Source organism: Colossoma macropomum, unplaced genomic scaffold (assembly GCF_904425465.1).
Source record: "Colossoma macropomum unplaced genomic scaffold, Colossoma_macropomum, whole genome shotgun sequence".
In the NCBI taxonomy this organism is placed as follows: domain Eukaryota; kingdom Metazoa; phylum Chordata; class Actinopteri; order Characiformes; family Serrasalmidae; genus Colossoma; species Colossoma macropomum.
Genome location: NW_023494784.1, coordinates 34,065,893 through 34,085,349, shown reverse-complemented (window position 1 = coordinate 34,085,349; position 19,457 = coordinate 34,065,893). Strand labels below are relative to the sequence as shown.

Sequence of the window (19,457 nt, the reverse complement as noted above, 5' to 3'; positions counted from 1 at the left end):
CTAGGCTTGAGCTGGTAATTAATATCATTGAATATTGCAATGATTTAAATCAGTGCTGATACGATGCAAATGATTGTTCTTTCATTCTCTTTCACATACAAAGCGATTTTCTTCATTGCTTTGCCTTTATTTAACTGCTCCCTTTGTGCAGTCATTCTAATCTGTGGGTGGTTCAAAAATGTACACAATAAAAAAGATTGCTCTTAATAATATTCTACACAAACAGAACAACACCAACTAATGAACTACACAGATATATACTTTGAATGACACTTGGAAAGACTTTAGTGTAGATTTTCACTCTGTCAGAAAATGCTAAGGAACATGCAAATAAGACAAAGATAAGACCGACTCTCTAGTAGACAGTAAATGGACAAGCTTGTCCAGATAAAGGGTGTCAACCAAACAAATGTGCAGAACTACTGGATGTTAACAGCATGCCATTTGTGCAGAACACTGGTATCATTATTAATGATTAATTAACATTAGAACCTAGTCTAGTGGGTAATTATATGGTGTTTATATTAAAAATGCAAGCTACAGGTTAGGTCTCTGTAATACTCAAATGTGGTACTAACTGGATTTGGATCACAATAATATCATTTATCACAATAATTCTGCTGATAATAATGGTTTAATTTATGTTATAATAAATCTGGCCAATGTTTTCACTTAGCAGAATGTGTTTTCTTCTTAAACTTGGTGCAACATTTTCATAGCTGGTTTGTTGTAATCTGATAGTATCCATATATCATACATAGCACAAGTTTGCTGGTGTCCAAAACCTTTCTTAGAATTGCTACGTGTCATATGTTGTCAGTGTAGCATTACTTGCACTTCCACAATGGGTCTGCATGACCACAAGACCAAAAGACAGTGGACTGTGGCCACAAGATGGAGATGTTGTTGTAATATGGTAGATCAATGGCTCCTACTTGGACATTAGGTTTTGCTGAAGCACTAATGAATTGTGTTCCTGTGGGGGGTCATTTTGATCACTGCAGTTTTGCATTTTACTGTCTAATCAGTCTTCTGCTCCAGATCAATTACATGCAGAACACTGATGTCTTCTTTTGGGCTACTGGTGAATTGAAATAAGCAAGACAAAGCTCTGTCACTCAAGACTGTTTGCTGTTTTAGGGAATCTCATGGTAGAATATAAATAAGCCTCACAGTGAGTACATAATTGTATGATTACAGTTATTAGAGCTGACTGCAATTATTTTCCATCATTGTTAGCTTTCACAATTATGTATTTATGTTGCAACAAATTGAATGTGAATTAGCTGCTTTTTAATTGGTTGGGTTGCAGCAAATACATGTAAACAAAAGAAAGCAGGAAACATTTGTTGACACGTTATGAGTCTTATGAAAACAACATAAGTTCCAACTTCTGACTTGGTGCTATAACACCAACACCAAGCTAGAGGGCAGCTGTGAGTAATGCTGGGAGCTAAGTTATTACAGCTAGGAAACAAGGTAGCTAATCAGCCAGTTTGACAGTTTTGGGCTTGTACTTTAATAGTTGCATAAAACTGTTAATGGCAATGAATTATCAGTTGAAATGTCATGACTGTGACAGGCTTAAATAAAAACATGATGAAAAGCATGCGTACATGGTCACTGTTTCTCCAAACAAAATCTCAATCTAGATATTAGATACATTAAAGCAGCTATTTAGAAATCCTCCTGAAATGCATTCTGAGGACCAGGCCTCATTTGCGTGCTACAGATCTGTACTATGTTCCGTCCTGTGGTTTCTCTCTTCGCTTGGGACGATAATTGTACGTGCAGGTCTCTACAGGAGGGGCAGAAATATCTAATCCTCTAAAGAGTTCACACGCTCTGCACCCTGCCCCTCCCACCACGGCCTGTTTCTTGCCCACCTCAGAGCTAACGAGATACGGCAGCTACTCACAAGGCCACTTTGGTCCCCACCCCGCTACCAGAGGGCCCCCGTTTCACTCAGAGAGCACTGACAAAAGAATCAGAGGAAAGTCTTTTGGGCCAGTTTTAATGAACGCAAACAAACATTTTCAAGGAGAGTTTGTTTTCTCGCTTTGGTGAAGTTGCTCATAAACTAGAAAATTCTTTGCTTCAGCCCTTAAAAACAAGGAGAAAGAAGAGGAAAAAGGGAATGTAAAATATATTATTGCTGCAGTTACACATATATTCTATGTAAGCTGCTGTTTAATGTTTACAGCAAGCATAAGCTATAATTACAGTGTGAACTTTGGCTGGCATCCTATAGAAAGCAGTGGGGAATGGAGCAGTGTGTTTTGGGGTCCTCTGTGTGTGTTGGTGGTGTTTTATGTTCTGTGTAATGCCTGTGGAGCAGACAGCAGTACACAAGACATGCTTTCACTTATTTTCTCAGGAAACCAGGAGGTGTGCAAAAATATCACATTTCTGTCTTCCACACAACACACTTGTACTGTCACACACTGCAGAGAGCTGCCCACCTGTAATCTATGGAAGCCCATTCTCACCAGGTGTTTTTTCTCCTTCTCTGTTTTTGGCAGTAGTATGTCAAAACATAGACTATAGGATTTCTTAAAATATATTGACTTATCTCAAAACAACGACTTATCTTCTCAAAATATTGACTTAGTGTCTCGAAATAATGACTTTCTTTCTCAAAATGCTCGAATTTTCATGTTCCACCTTAAATGGTGCAGCAGTTCTGATGCCTGAATGCAACCGCTGCATCATTTAAGGTGTAATAGGAAATTTAGCTAGATAGCTACCGAGACATCAGCATACTACTAGTGATTTTTTATGCTTGTTACAAAGAAAAGGACCATAAAACGTTAAACCAAGTTAATACAGTGATTACTGTAAATTTTAACAGAGAAAATACTCACATTTGTGGGTTTCTTTGGTCGTTTGCGTAGCCATCTTATTTCAGGTATTTCTATTTTTTTCATAACACTCTGGAGTGTCTCTAAAAGCCTCAGTTTGGAGGACCATGTAGCCCTAACACTTCGTCCTACCCCTCTATCTCAACAATAATCAGGACACCCTACCCCTATACGTGAACGTGCGAAATGGAGGAATAGGACTGAGTGGCAGGGGCAAGGGGTGAAATGGGATGGGCTTTACTTTCTCAAACGTTTTAAATAGCATATTTGCTTACTAGGTTAGAATAACTACTTATTTTCACAAAGCATTGACATATATTTATTGTGTCAAATGATAAAGATTTAGTACTTTGTAATAATGTCTTGTAATCCCAAAATAATTACTTTTTTGAAATTTGATGTCTCATCATTTTGAGAAAATCCAGAGAAAGTTATTATGCCAAGATATTAAGCAAATGTTTTGAAAAAATCAGGTCATTATTTTTAGATACTAAGTTTATATTTCAAGGAATTAAGTCATTATCTCAAGATCTATTAAGCAAATATTTTGAGAGAATATGTCTTATTTTAAGATTTACAAAGTCAATATTTTGACTTGCTGATTCTAGAAACAGAGAAGGAAAAAATAAACCAAATATATTATTTCTCTGGTACAAATGGGCTTCCATATATTTATTCTCACCATTCTCACTCTGCTTTGGCATTCACATAAAAAATGCCCTCACATATCAGATTAACTTTACAGATGCATGAACGACACATCTCATTGACGAGCCCTAGAGAGTTTTGGCTTCAGGCCCAGAGCTGTCAACCCAGTCTTGGACTTTGAGGGTGACCTGTGTGAGGTGACAGGGTCCCACAAGAGCTCAGGATGGGGGCGTGGTGTAGCTTTTCCTGTAATAGAATGAGGGAGGTGGAGTGGGCCAGAGGTTACTAAAGTTAGTCCAACCAGACTGTTTTGTTTCTCAGCTGAGGTGCTTCCTGCAGAGGACAGCAGTGTGTTTCCTGCGCCTGTGTGTGTGTATGAGTATAGGTATGTGTCCTGGTATGTGTCATAACACTGTCGGCGCCCTGGCTCTCTCTGCTCTCTCTATGGCTAAGCGCCACAGGACAAACAGTGTGTTCTGAGAGAGTGTTTCTATTTATATGCCTCTCTTTTCACTGGAACTTTCGAAGTTAAACACTGTTGCACACGTTCGCCACAACAGCATCTGAGTCCAGTATTGTGATTAGGTTTTGTCTGTACAGAAGCTATTGTATTTAAAAAGTAAGCAAAGTCAATACATGTTCCAGCATCACTTTAAGACTAGTGTAGCCTGTTTCAGCAGGCCCCCCTAGTGTCCATTTCATCAGCAGCATGGAAATGTAATCAAATATCATATTTTCCTCATAACTCTGTTATCAGATTAACAAAGACACTGTTGGCTCTCTATGTGTGAAATGTGACTGTGTTGAGCTGCTAGTGGGCAATGAGGGACAAAAGGGGGTGAGAACCCACTGCTGTGAAAACAATTTGCACCTCTCCACAAATACTGTCATGTCAAGATAAAACGCAACTGCAGCTTGTGTTTTCATCTGGTTTTGTAAATTATAGACCATCAAATTATTTCCATCAAAATAAATTTTATCAAAGTTAATGAAAAAAATACATAGTTTAAATAGACCTCCAAAACAAGTAGGAAGTGCATTTTATAGCTACTGTAAAAAAGGGATTAGCCAACATGATTTAAGCACTTTTAGTATAGAAAATATGGAACCAATACTGATGTTACACTGAAGGGCAGTTCTCTCTATTGAGGTACTAAAGACTAAAGGCTGTGGTCATGCAAAAAGCATGATATAGTCAACAAGTAAATCATTTCAGCAGGGTAAACATTCTTTTGCAAAGTCAAAATGACATGGTAATTAACAACACACATTTTGTGTTGTCTTTATTTTAATAAATTGTGTGTTGAGCCACAAAAAACAGCAAACCTTTAATACAGTGTGTGGTAAGATCACATCTTTATGTGAAAAATCTCAACACACTGCCTCTGTTAAAGTGACAATCCAGTTTTGTTAAAAATAACACAACGTGTGTTGTCTTTAGCTGGTCTTAAACACACCTGTTTGACAGTGTTGGTGGATTAAATACAGATACTGACATGTAGTACTGTGCAAAAGTCAGAGGCCAATCTTCATTTATTTTGTATACAATCAAAATGACCATTGAGTACAAGTCATTAATTTTACAGGATCAGAAAAAACTAAAAATAATATATTTTTCAGAATTTTTCAGCACTGCTTTTGTTCTTTTTTGGAGATATCTTTCAAAAAAATATGTAGGGATGTTTTTTCTCACCTCCAAAGTTCAGTCTTAGAAGTTGCTAGCATTTGCTGCTTCTCATCATCCACGTATTCCAAACACATTCACTGATGTTGTGGTCTGGACTTTGGGGTGGACAGCACATTGTTCTGAGAAAACCAGCAGCTTTTTTTTTTAATTGCAAATTTTCTTCCTTTTTGCTGTTTTCTTTTCTAATGGTTTCTTTACAGCTACACATCCTTTCTGACTCATAGTATTGAGTTCCACTTCTAACAGTGGAAAGGTGGACAGAAACACCTGCAGATTTTTTTCAGATCTGAAGCAAAAGTGGAGCTTGAATTTCTCTTTTCTCTCAAAGAGGAAAGCTTTAAGTGCTGTTTATCTGATGGGGGCATGTATGGTGGTCTACCAGGACTTGCGCGTTTGTTAGGAGTTCCATTTTCTCTGTATCTTCTAATACATTTGTGAAATTCAGTTTTGGAAACTCCTGTTTTTTCCACTTATTGTCCCTTGATTTTCCCCTTTCTTATGCAAGTGGATTATCTTACATCTAATCTCCTCAGAAATAGCTCCTGAGAAACTTGTACTTAGTGGCTGTTTTGACTGGAAATTAAATAACTGAAGGGTGGTCTCTGACTGTTTATGTTTATGAGTGAGGTTGAGTGTTGGTGGATAGTATTAGTAAGCCAATGTGTTGTGCAAGCTCTAATCACTGTTGTCCAATACTGATGCTATGAGAGCTGCTGGCCATGCACACAGTATTTTAGGTGATAATCTAAGGCACTGATATTGTGTGTCAGCTGCCCTGGAGGGAGCAAAGAGAGGGGGGAGAGTGGTTGTTTGGCAGTGGCTGTGGTTATAGCTGTGGTTAGGAGGAGGGGACTGGTGCTGAAGGCCCTGTAGCAGCCTGACAGGCTGAATAACACCCAGGGAGACAGGTGCTTAATGCTGTCTCCCCGAAGCACCGCCCCGCACAGCTTTTCCCAAATGAAAATGTGCCACCCACTCTGAGGGGCAGTAAATCTCCCTCCGTGTAATGGAGGACATGCTCCTGCAGTGTCCTATGTCTTGTCCTTTCATGGTCTTTTCATTTTATATGTAACAGTGAATGTTCTTTCCTTCATATCTTTCGTTCTCTGGCTAGGACACTGCGAGATCTCATATTGCTCCTCATAAAGTGTCAGATTGAAATGCTCCCCTTTTAGCATTGGGGATGAGCACAGAAGTAGCCATCGCAGATGTCCACTCTCTTGGTTAAGGGGTTATGACCTGTCTGGCCTTTAAATGCTATCTGGTTTTGCCCGTGACCTTTTTAACCCTACGCTAATCTTTACCACAACACTGCAGAGGCAGGCAGGCTTGCGGAACTAATGCTCTGCCCTCAGGTTTTAAAGTTTGCTACCTCTAACTGATCCACTGGACTAACATCTGTAACCACCCTTTAACCCTATCTTACAAAGTACATCATGAAAACTACTTTCAGAGACTTTGGTTTTGTTCCTTTTAGTTCATCAGAAACTGCCACTGTAGTAGTGGAAACACGTGCATGTCCATATTCCGCGTAGTGAAGTGGATCAGCATGTGGAATTGTAGCTGTGTGCTGCCATGTTTTCTATCACTATATAAAAGAAGAACCATGTTGCCTTTATTGTTGGATGTACAGCAATAATCTCTGAATTCATGTATGTTAACATTTAGAAAGGAACTCAGATTGCTAAAGGGCTTACTAGTGATTTGTAAAGTGCATTGCAGTTCGTTTTTTGACACAAATGTTTGGCTTTGTTTGATCATACTCTTAACATATAGAAATTTTTGTAACAACAGCATTGTGAAAGCATGTTATTAAAGAGGAGGACATTTTTGTTCAAGACCTTTATAGATATGTAAACGTATTGTAAAAGTTTGGGGTATTATTTTGGCTTAGAATGCCCTACATGTACAGCCATAATGCAAAAAGTTAGGCACCCCTGGTCAAGTGAAAATAAGTTAACACATTCTGTATGGAGAACACACATCTGCACATTTTAATGCGCAGTTACTGTTTATTTGCTGAATTGAATATACCAAACCATAGTAGTAAAACAAATAGACAAAAATGATGCACTAAAATGAGCAGAAAATGCCATATTTACCTTTCTTCCATATAGGGGATGTGTTCACTTATTTTCACTTAGAAAATCAACAAAACATGTAATTTGACCAGGGATACACAAACCTTTTCATATGACTGTACCTCTCCACCATGAATGAAGTTTTAAAAAGATGATTTAGGCCAAAGCTTTTCTCAAGACTTTCATAAAACAATGTCTCAGGCGTCAGACATACTATACCTATTTATGGTAAAAAACTTCCTCCTCTAACTTTTAGAGACATTAAAGGACCCACATCCTATATTTTTCCCCAAGGTTCACATATAAAGTTTGTGTGTTTATGCACTAAAAATCATCATATTTCATTTTTATGTGACTATTTTACAACCTGCCCTGCGATGGACTGCCGACCTGTCCAGGGTGTATTCTACGTTCCCCCCACTGCCTGCTGGGATAGGCTCCAGCACCACCCCGCAACTCAGAAGGATCAGCAGTTTAGAAAATTTTTGTGTGTGTGTATGTGTGTGTGTGTGTGTGTGTGTGTGTGTGTGTGTGTGTGTGTGTGTGTCTGTCTGTCTGTCTTTAATCCTTTAAATTGAACAGATTGTTTTGTACCTTTAAGACTGATATATGTAAATGACCTCTGTTCTGATTGACTGCCCTGTATTGTCTCTCATTCAACAAACAGGCTGAAACACTGCTTATAACTTCAATGTGAATGGGTGAAGCTAAATTGCTGTAGGCCAAATAGGTGGCTATATGTAAATGTGTTGATTTTTACAAAAACATTGAATTCAAACAGGCTGTTTTTGCCACTTAGTTTCCACATATGGATTGGTTAGTGAACCGTGTGTTCACTTTAACAGTGCCTACATACCACATCAAACTCTTTTATTTCAGAAAGTGAGGAGATTTGGTTTTCCCTTTAAACACTTTGGTCATCAAGTTTCTATCACCACCTTTTTCTGACTGGCCCAGTTTCTGTAAAATGAAAGTAAAATATAACAAAAAACATTTTCACAAGTGTACTGAAGTTCATATATCTTATTTTATGACTGTATCACATGGTTTACATGGCATAGTAATATATGATACAGTGGCTGTACTGACTTTAAAGGTGTGTATAAATGCTAAAATCAGTTAACTGACATTTAAATGGCCATTATGTAATATTGAGTTTGACATTCGAAGATGAGTTTCAGCAGTGCTATCAGTCATAGTAGCGTCCTTTTTATAGACCTGGCCACTGCATACTTGAGACTAATGAAGGGTCATCCATTGTTCACATCTTTATTTCTTGACCTTTCAGAGTGACACAAACCCATCAGTTTTTCTTATGAACAGCTTGTAAATAACGGAGGCCTCCTGCTCATGTAATAATCCAGACCAGTGGGATAGACATGGTCTAGCCAGGGTGCTTTTAAACCTCTGTCAATGATCAACAAGGAAGTTAAGAATCTGAGTCTAGACTGGAGCCTTTAGCGAGGCTCAGGTTAAACTTTGACCTCCGAAAAACGTGAAGGGAAGAATAACAATGCCTGGTCCGTGTACACTGCACACTGCCCCATCGGCTCCCCCAGGAGAATCCCACAGAAACGTGTGTGTGTGTATTTCCTTTCCACTGCTAACAATGCAACTCAGGAAATATGTCAGGACAAAGCCCAGACTGCCAGGCTCTCGTTCTCACTGTGTGCTGTCGTGGAGAGGGAGCAAGACTATGGCAGTGTCTGCATAAGCCTAGCCCAGCCAGTGCTGTGTTTGGACCTGACTGACACCCAGGGTTGCTTCAGATCAAGGCGTCAGGAGACGAAGGCTCGGCAGGACCATCTGAACGGGAAGTGCGATGTCCCTTTGGCTGGTGAGTCTTCTGCTAACCGTTGTTGCCCTCCTCAGGAACCTCAGGGATATGAAGAGTCTCGTCCCAAATGAGCGACTGCTTTCAGGCACCGGATATGCCAAAAGATAAGGCGAGGATTACGCAACGTAACCTGCTGCATTACAGATACATCTCAGGAATGGAAAATATGCTGTTGGAAATTTTGAATGTATCTTACTCAAAGTAAGATGTCTGTTCTTTTCCTTTTTGTAGTCTGAAAACAGACATGAAGTATCTTCTCACTTGTTATGAGGGGCTTTTCTTACTAACTCCAAAACAGAGGGCAACAGATGGAATAATATATGGGAAATGACTTTGTGATGATGATATCTTGACACACATAACATGTAGGCTGTAAGTGGTTCAGCCCCTGAGGCAGTGCTTTTAGGTCTACACTGAGGTTTTATCCCATGTGACGGAAGACAAAAGTGCTGTCAAATAGCTCCAAGCCCCGACTTGTAGATGAGGTGTTCTGTGGAATGCCTCTTCAATGAAGTGCACACTGGTGGCAGGCCGCCTATTTACTAAGCCGACCAATCAAAGGCAGGCAGTTTGTAAGAACTCTCTTGAATTGTTTTGTTTATGTCTTCTTTCTCGGAGGGAACAGAAAGTCTGGAGGGCTTCGCCTGGGGACACGCTGATGACTGGGCTGATGCGCTTAGCTTAGTAAGCATGATGTTGCCACGGTTCCCATATTGAGTTGTGTCTTATGCAAGAGAGTTAGAGAACTTTTCGTGACCAGTTAAATAGCTGAATTCCATCCCATCACAGAGATGAGATGGCTGTTTGTTGCCTTGCATAGCAAGGGTAATTTGAGTTTCTTCTCATTTGCTAATTATGTTCTCTAGAAAAAAGGGGTTCGCTGAACATTTTGGCAGAACAAATGAGCTGAGTAGAAAGAATCATTTAACACATTCCAAAAGTGCAATAGGGTTGGATCATTATAGAAGTAAATGGCTCAAACTGTTTTGTATTTTTTGCATGCAACACTATAAATTGTTGCCTTGTTTCTTATTGCTAAATGATCTTACGTAAAGGGGCACGGTATTTGCTTTACACATAAAAAAAAATGTGGCCCCCCAATCATGTCATTGCTCAGATTGTAGGGTATAGATGATTTTGACATTTGGTTAACTGTTGTGAGTGGCACCAGATCACTTTTCCCTTTCCAATCCTGATACTGAAACCTTGAGTATTAATCAATGATATCTTTAAAAATTAGCAATTTTTAATAAAATAAAAGGAGCTATTTTTAATTGAAGCATATAAGATGAACATCGAAAAGTAGGCTCTCAGGGTCAAACTACTCAAACAATCTGCTACCCCAAAGGAAGAAGTACACTGCTAACAACATCAATGTGAGTTAGTGCTGTTTCAGGGTGGATTTGTTACAGGATTGAATCAGATTCATTGATTTTTCTTCCAGTCCATGCATACTGACCCAGCATTTTTTGCTGATATTGGCCTGATATGGGTCCTCAGAATCAGGTTGTGCCATCTCTAATTGTGAAGTTTCTAGCAATATTTAGCATTGTATCATGTTCTGCTGCTTCACTGACCTTTTTAACTTGGTGTTTGGAGAAAGATTAGAAAGACTTACACTATATCCACTGTGTATATATATCCAAAGTATATATAACTGTACCCAAAGCACCTTTTTAGCTCACTGTCTAGCACTGCAGGAGATTCCCTTTATTCAGTGAAGCTCTTGAGATATTTGTATTTTAATGTCTGTTTCAACTAGATTTGAAAAGTATAAGCAAAAAAGCAGAAAGCACTTAACAAAGTCCCTGATTGAATTTGGAGGTACATTAGAGGACGCATGCCTGAAGGAAGTTGCTTGGCTTGTTCTGTTCTCAAGCTTTTGGAAAGAGTGCAGTTATTTTATAGCCACTCCTGACAGCAAGACTGTAATGATTGCTGCTCATGATGTCCTTTTTAGCTATGAACATCCCTCAACATGCCTTAGTCAGAACAAGGTCTGACAAAGGTTAGGATGACAGACCAGGACAAAGAGGCCGAGACAGAACCCTGAAATGGTGAGGGCTTTGAAAATGCCATGGTTGGCTTTGGCCAGGCTGTTTTGAAGTATCTTGATGGCTTTGTGTTGAGAATGCTTAGAATTCTTGGTCACAGTGTCTGCAGGTCATTCAGGGGGTCCATTTAGCTTTTGGGAGTCATCTTTATGCACTGTTCCAGCTATAGGGGCCTGTAAGTGAAGCGTGGCTGCCTAATTGAGGCGTGTCTCCACAGCCGGGTTTGGCTTGAGGTTCTGCTACTTAGCACTGAGCTCTGTGGAAACAGATTGTGGATCAAAATAACAAGCACTGCTGCATGGTCACTGAACTCCATTGCAGAGCAGCCGGCCAAAGCAGTGACCTTTGAAATAGCTTTTGGATGAGAGATAGTGAAAGGGACATTGTCTGTTTCCTCTGCTGTGAGGGAGCTTCCTGCTTTGTTCGGTCCTAAAAGACAGTTGATGAAAGTCAAACAAATGCAATGAGCTTTTTATGTGTAACATGAAAAAAACAAATGTGCAGCATCACTTTTTTTGCTCACCAACGCGATACATTCTGGTATGCTTTAGATCTTAGTTACATAAGAATAGTGAAAGTAATCGCCAAAGTGTTGCTGGCATTGGCTCAAGTGTGGTTGTGTAATACCCCCTTAGTCACATAGTCAGAGTTCTATAGTGTGGAGATTCTGTCCCTGTCATTGTGGCACTGCTCTGTTTCTATTGCAAGGTAATGAGAGTGTCACTTAAAGTGTTCCTGTGACAGCCATGTAGAGATGAATATGTACCAATATTGTAATGTAAGGCAAAGTGACTATGGAACACATGAAAATGCACATTTAATAACTATGAAAGTGGCAGTTAGTATCTTTATATCAGATTTGAACCATTTCAGTGACACAAGTTAGTAGCTGTATCTTGAACATGCAGTGTAAATAACTTAGCACTTCAAACACTTCATTGGTTCCCATTGTGAGGCCCCCCTTGGCTCACTTAACAATGGAAGAGGGATACAAGGTCTTTACTGGCCGATCTCCTTAATGGCTTTTCATCGCCTCGGCCCTTTCTCTCAGCTGAGAGGACTGAGCACTGAGTGTTCATTAAAAAGTAGATGATTGCAGGAAAGCCTGGGAGTCGAGTATGTCTGACCCTCTATGGCCCTGCAAGCTTTTCGGGCTTCTGCAGCTGGGAAATTATTAAAGACATTGATTCAGAATGCAGGATTTTGAGTTGGTTCGGTGGTCAATATATTATTCACTGATAAATGGGAAAATGTAAATGTTATTGTTGGTCTGCTTTTGGAACTACAGCCAATAATTGAGACCGATAATTTAGCAGCTCATTTTTGTGCAAGTACTGACGCATTTGTGTAGGACTGAGTATTGAAATTCAGTACTTCTATGGTTCCAGCCGAATTACTTCAATACTACCAAGTGTCAAAAAGTTCCATTCAGTACCTAAATGGTTAAATATATCAACGTTTACTACCTCATACTCATTTCTGTTTAGTTAGTAATTGCTCTTTTCGTTTGTAATTTAAAATTATATATCAAAAAAAGTATTGTTCAAGAATCAAAGTTAAAATCAAGGTATCACTGTTGGCTTAAATGGATTGTATGGTGCAGAGGTCACTGGAAGACTGCGTTCTGGATATGGACCCAGCAGAGTCCCAGTAGAGTATTACAGTGGACCCAACTGAGTACTTGAAATATTTTCTGCAACAAAGCTGATTAGTGGATGTCAGAAATGGTCGTTTTTCAGAATACATAAAAATGAATCAGCATGGCATATGCAGCAGTCTTGTATTGTGGTTTGTCAAATCTGATTGCGTTTATGTAAATAACTAACATCAGAATAGAGACTAGCTACAGGGAGAGAAGCCAGAAAGAGAACAATTTCCTATATTTTTGTAGATTTTGTAGACTATATATGGTCTGAGGTGTAAAGCAATAACACCACTTGTTAAAAATAGAAAGTCAACGATGATAACAGAATTCTAAAAACAAATGGAGAGAGAACTGAGTTTTTCTCCCCATTTCAAGTTTGTCTCAACGGTTCAGAGTCCAAACGTTAAGTGCCACTGAGGAACAAAGTAAACCCAAAGCTTAACACGGAAGATCCTTCAGAGTGGTTGTCCATTCCCTGACAGTGCAAGAGCACGAAATGCTCGTTAAGAATAGCCATTATAATTTTTTTGAAAATTTTAATTGAATTTAACTTAATTTTGAATTGAATTCTTTGTAATTAATTTATTTTACCTTATGATAATACAGTATTTTTTTTTCAATGGACAAATGTTCTTAGAGAGATTTTGAAGACTTTTCTTTTTAGTTATGTTTGCTAATATAGACATTTGTAAACAAAAAATTTAATGTAATTGGACCTTCGCAAGTTTTAGCTGAGTACCCCTGGAATAGTGTATATTAGCACCCCACACAGACAAGATTACAGGTTTGACTTCCAGACAGAAATAAGTATCCAATAAAATATTCACATAAAGTAATGCTTCTAATAATTATCAAGTCTGGTGTCTCTGTTATGACTGTGCAAGATTATTCAGTGATCCATGGTTAGAATTCTAACTCAGCCTATCAGTTATCAATATCAGCCCAGAGATTCTATGTTGGTGCAACCTTAATTTACAGTTGACCGCACGTCTGTCTTATATGTTCCTAAAGGCCCTTTCTCAGGTTCCTGCATTCCTCAGTTGATAGTGCGGGTTTCTGCTACTTCCTCAGACTGCATGACTCTGCATAAGCTTGAATGGTTGATTTCCTGCAGTCTCTCTTATTAGTCTCTATTCACTGTGCTTTAAGGGGCTCTGTTCAGGTAGCTAGAGGAAGGGTCCTCAGAGAGCCATCCCAGTGCTTTGATAAGACTCTGGCACCAGAGATCCTGGGCAAGGGGAGGTGGAGAGGATATTCTACCCTGTTTTTTCATCTCTGTCAGGCTTTGTACGGGCCCCTTAAAGGCCACACAGAGATGTCCAATTTGGGGACAAAAGATGCCCAATTAAAGCCTCATTCAGTGACCAGTGCAGTCCAGGCTGCTTCTGTTAATCCCTCTTCTTTTTCTGTGCCTCTTCCTCCTCTACACACTCTGCTTCCTCTACCGCTTCACTTGACTAAGGCCACAGAACTGGCCAGAACTTTTTTTTAAGGCTTGTGTTTATTTAAATGAGCAGGTTCATGCCGCTCTTATAACAGTAATAGAGGGCAGTTTTTGCTTTGATTCTTAGCTGAGCTTAGGCCCTAAGTATGTTGTAAATAACCAGGGTTTCAATGGACACCATTTGGATCACTATTTGTGATGCTGTAGTATTTGTACAGACCCTCACTTTCAGACCTGCATTATCTGCTCCTTAGAAGTATGCCTCTAGTGGTTCAGAATTGCAGTCACACTTTCCTGCCCTAACGAAAGAATTTTAACGCTTTAATTTTAAGGCGATAGTTTTGTACGAGGAGGAACTTGTTAAACTGCGCATTCAGGTGTGTTTTGTGACAGATAAAGAGACCACTGAGGTTGTGAAATGGGTGTTTATTAGCTTGCTGGTATCAGTATTGGCCAGTTTTACTGGTGTTTTGAACCCATACACTCTTAAAAAGGATGGATGAATGTTTTTCAAGGGTTCTTTAGTACAAAAAAAGGTTCTGTGTAGAACTATGAGTTCTACATGCAACCATTTCAAGCTTGAATTGTTCGTGGTGAAACTGTTTTTCAGCTTGATATCTGAGGGTTATGCAGTAATAGCAGAGCTGGTTCTCTGGTAATAGGTATCTGTATGTACGTGCTCTCCATCTTACAAATGGCAATCTTCTTAACCTTTATGTGACATCATATCCAGAGCGGAAAGTGCAGGGCATGTAAAGCACGAGTTACGTCGTTATGACACAGAGGAGATTTACGATCTGTGCTATGTCTATAGATTAGGGGTATTGCGATTTTCCGAATCCACTATCAGTTCAGGCCTCGATTTTTGAGCCACAGTTCAGGTCATACTTCAGGGTTTTTTTGGAGGGGTGGGGTGACTGAGAAGGAACGGGAAAAACATTTCTGAGTTTTGTTAAGTTACCAACAATCTGGAACGCTAAAGAGAAGAACACTAAAGAACATACTATACAGCTCACCCTAACTTAAAATAGAATACTGAGATTGTGAAATGAAAAATACGTTTTATTACATTAGTAATGTAGTGAGAGCTCAACTGGCTGCACCAGGAGTAGTGGCAGCAGGTTGGGGTTTTGCGGGGTGAGGTGGGGGTAGTGATATCATGGTTACCACGACACAAGACCATAGGTGTTTGTTTTGCAGTTTTGGTCTTTTAAAGTTGTCACACCCTTCGTATAGATTTATTGACAGTTGAATTCTCAAAATGGCTTTATGGATCAAAAGGCTAAGTGCTGTCATTAATCACCTGTGCTGTGTGGAAGCTTTCCATAGTTGCAATTAAGAGAATAAAGACTTTGCATTGAGCTGCACACATGGTTGTCTAGCTCATGTTTAATGTCATCCCCCTCATAAGCATTCGCTTTTTATTGCTCTGAAAACTGAGATTTATCTTGTGCTTTTTACAGACCTCAGAATGAAATAAAACGGTTGTGCCGGGCTCATTTGGGAGTACTTAACCAGCTTAAGTGTGTGCATTTATGGTGCAAACGCACCACATGATGTCATCGAAACCCTGCCAGACCTCAGTGTGCTTGTATTGACAGCTGAATTATGGGAGAAAATAAGATCTCAGCAAGCTGCTTTTTTACTCTCCTTGTTGCTGCATGCACAGAAAACGTGCCTGGGAAAGTCAGCATGCATGGCTTTTTCTGTTTATTTTAAGGCAGGTTAGTTATCTGACTCTGAGCATAGCGCTGGTTTGTGGCATGATGTGGTCTAGGAAAAACCTTCAAGTACAACGCAGCCACACGTGCACACACACAGGGAAAAATCTAATTTCACTAAGCACAGACACACCCCCACATCCTCTCTTTGAGTGAACTGCAGTGCTGATGCAGCTTAACCCCATATCCCTTACCTCATGTCTGAGTGGATCACATTTTAATTAAAAGGACAATTGTGCTACATTGCAGCAGTAACGATATTGGCTCTTATTCATCAAAATTGCGGGCAGTCAAATCTGATCGTAAAATGAATGCTCACACAGTTTTATTATTCATCAGCTTCGTCTTTGCCATATCTGTCTGGTAGAAATGAATGTAAATTTGAGTGCAATATTTTAACAGCCATTAAATGCCTTATTTGAGATTAAATAATCAACATTATTGTTATTAACATCAATAATATCAGCAATAACAGTGCAAATAGAAAATAACAATGATAATACCAATAACTTTGCACACAGCAATCCTAAAGTACTAAAGTGGGTGTACTTATTTTTACATGCACATTGATATAAGGACCATTCTACTGTATTAGTTCAAACTGCGTTCTAACAGTAAAAAAATACTGAATTGAAAAAAACAATTAAATATTCAGACTTTGTATATTTACAAGTATTATGTTATGATCTATTTCTATTTTCAGTGTGTTTTTTAACTCCTTAAATGGCCAGAGTCCACCGGCAGGCCCAAAGATTTATTACACACTTCTATAATCTGATAATAGCTCAGCTAATTTGCACTGAAGTCCCTGTAGTTGCTGAATAATAAGCCTTAGTGTGTAATAAGCTTGGGATTTTAAGGGGTTAAATGATCTTTTTGATTTACTTTTAAAGTGGAGTTGAAAGATATAGATTTATAATAACTTATATAATGACAAATTTTTGAATAAAAATTGCTGTTCCATGTTTTCATGTCACTACCGTAACACAAGAGTTTGAGTCCATAGGTGGAGCCTTAATTTAGCCACACCCCTGCATTTTAGCACAGGATGTGAGGCTGCATCCCTGTCCCTCATGGCCACATGGTGAGCAGTTTTGAATTGTTATTTTGAAGGTAATGTGTCTGAAAATCAGTGTGTAGCATAAAAGTTGTAATTACCAAAACACAGACTTTTAGCAGCTAAGGGGCAACATAGCAGGAAATCATCAATACAGTTACATATTTTGGTACACTTTCATGAACATTATAGTGGTTTTATTTTTTGAAACTGTATTAAAATTATTACATTCTTAGAACCTGTATTTCCTGACTCCATGCTAAAAACAGGTCTTAAACCTACCACAGCTTTTTTAACCTTTAGACTGTTTTTTTCTCTTTTGCTTCTCTTAAAATTACACCAATAAGAACCTTACATTGGTTTGTAAATGTTAACCACAATGTTAACCACATTTTTATGTATTTTAAACTATTCTTTCAAAACAGTCTGAAGCCCCCAGCAAATGACATCCCTTGCAGTTAACTGTCCGGTCCTGGACACCATGAGTAAAGAGCACAAAATCAAATGCAAAAAGTAAACAGACAGCTTTGCAGTGGGGACACTGCTATAGAATGTTGGCATAGATCTAATGCTCATTATCCGTCACTACGGCTACAACTGAAAATCAATATGTGACACTAATTCTGGTACAATTGTATAGACAATACATCACCGAGTGCTGATACAGCTGATCCAAGGAAAAGGATAGAGATCCACCTAGAGCAGGACTCGCTCCCCCCACTTACTGGAGCTCAATCATGTTTTACTGCACAGACTCCTTTCATATGGGCTATTAGATGGTCCCCAGCACTTTCTCACAGTGTTCATGTGTATTAATAGGGAGGTTGTTCCCCTTATGCTGCCATAACAGCTTCTACTCTTCTGGGAAGGCTTTACACTAGATGTTGGAACATTGTTGTGAGGATTTGATTGCATTCAGCAGTTGCACAATTAGTTGTGGATCACAAATGCCTCTCCAACTTATCCCCAAGGTTTTAGGTGGAGCTCCATCACTCCAGAAATCACACTTCCACTGCTTCACAGTCCAATCCCAGGGGTCTTTATTCCCCTCTGTCTGATGCTTGATGTTGGCTATAGTAACTTTATACTCAGGTACATAAAAAATGAAGGGTCTCATTTCTTAGCCAAATTTTCTGTCTCAGAGACGTGAACTTCGATGTACGTCATAAGAGGGACTGCATGGCCTTGATATTCCAAAGACAAAGTGATGTCGAGGTTGACAGTAAGCAAAAGCTGCAGCCTCTGTTCCTGGATGCTTCTCAAAACATCAGCATCCATTTTCCTCCCTTTCTCCTCCAAACAATGACCCTGAAACAATGGCTGCACCTCATGCTCAGACATTTCCCAGAAAAGGCCTGTTCCACCTAAACAGAGTTAAAAATGAAGCGGTAAAGCTTTATTTTGCTCCTGCTGGGCAGGAAGCGCATGCTTTCCGCAGCCTGTCTCCGTATCAGTTTCATGTCTGTTACTGTCTGAAACGGTCTTGTTGAGAAGTGTTGGCTGGTCTGTGCTTGGCGTGTCTCAGAGATGTCATGCAGTGTTAACGCTGTCTTTCACGTCCTCAGGTATGATCCATCGGTCAGGTCACATTCTCCAGCCATTACAAAAGATAACAGTCTGTCCATTTTTTCTCCCATCGTTTGGCTGAAAGTGCACTGCGTTTCCTGAAAGCCAGTGGAGGCCAGGAAAACAGGATAGAGATCCACCCAGAGCAGGACTCTCTCCCCCCACTCCCAGAGCTCACTCATGTTTTACTGCACAGACTCTTTTCATTTCCGTTTACAACGGAAAGAACCATAGCCTGTATGATTTCATGACCAACACATGCAGAGACTGACCAAAGTGATGGCACTTGATTGATGACTCTCCAGAGCCTCCTCTGATGGAAAATTTATTGAGCCGCTTTTGGTGTGTAACCAATTCGGCAGAGTGGTCTGCTGGGACCAGGGAGAGTCATCTCAAGCTAATAGACATTTTGTGCTTTGTCTACTTTTTGAGTTCCTTAAAGCGTCCATATCATGAAAAAACTCATTATCCTCAGTTTATGAAATGAGTTTGATGTAGTATGTAAACATGTCAAAGTTTTTAAATGTACTGTTTACTCCCCCATTCCATATAAGGAGAATAAGCTGCAAAATAGTCCATTTTGAATATGTTATTTTTGTGATGTCACAAAAACCAATTCATTTACATATATCTTCTTATTCAGCCTACACCCCCACCCATTCCTGTTGAAGTTTTAAGCAGTGTTTCAGCCTGTGTTGCTTTTTAAATGAGGCACAATACAGGTCAGCCAGTCAGATCACAGATTATTTACATATGTCAGTCTTAAAGGCACAGTAACAAAAACAGACTGTTTAATTGTAAGGGATAAAGACAAGTTAAAAAATGGTCATATAAAAATGAATTACGACTGTTTTTG

At 39.3% G+C, this 19,457-nt stretch overlaps 1 protein-coding gene across 1 annotated transcript in view; it reads left to right on the top strand.

Moving 5' to 3' along the window:
- Nucleotides 1–8,809: 8,809 nt before the first annotated feature.
- The window catches only part of tns1b (tensin 1b), a 229,136-nt gene continuing 218,488 nt past the window's right edge, over nt 8,810–19,457 (top strand). Inside the window, exon 1 of the mRNA XM_036569578.1 lies at nt 8,810–9,114. Coding sequence (XP_036425471.1) covers nt 9,100–9,114 — 15 coding nt within the window. The 5' untranslated portion in view covers nt 8,810–9,099. The remainder of the gene's footprint in view (nt 9,115–19,457) is intronic.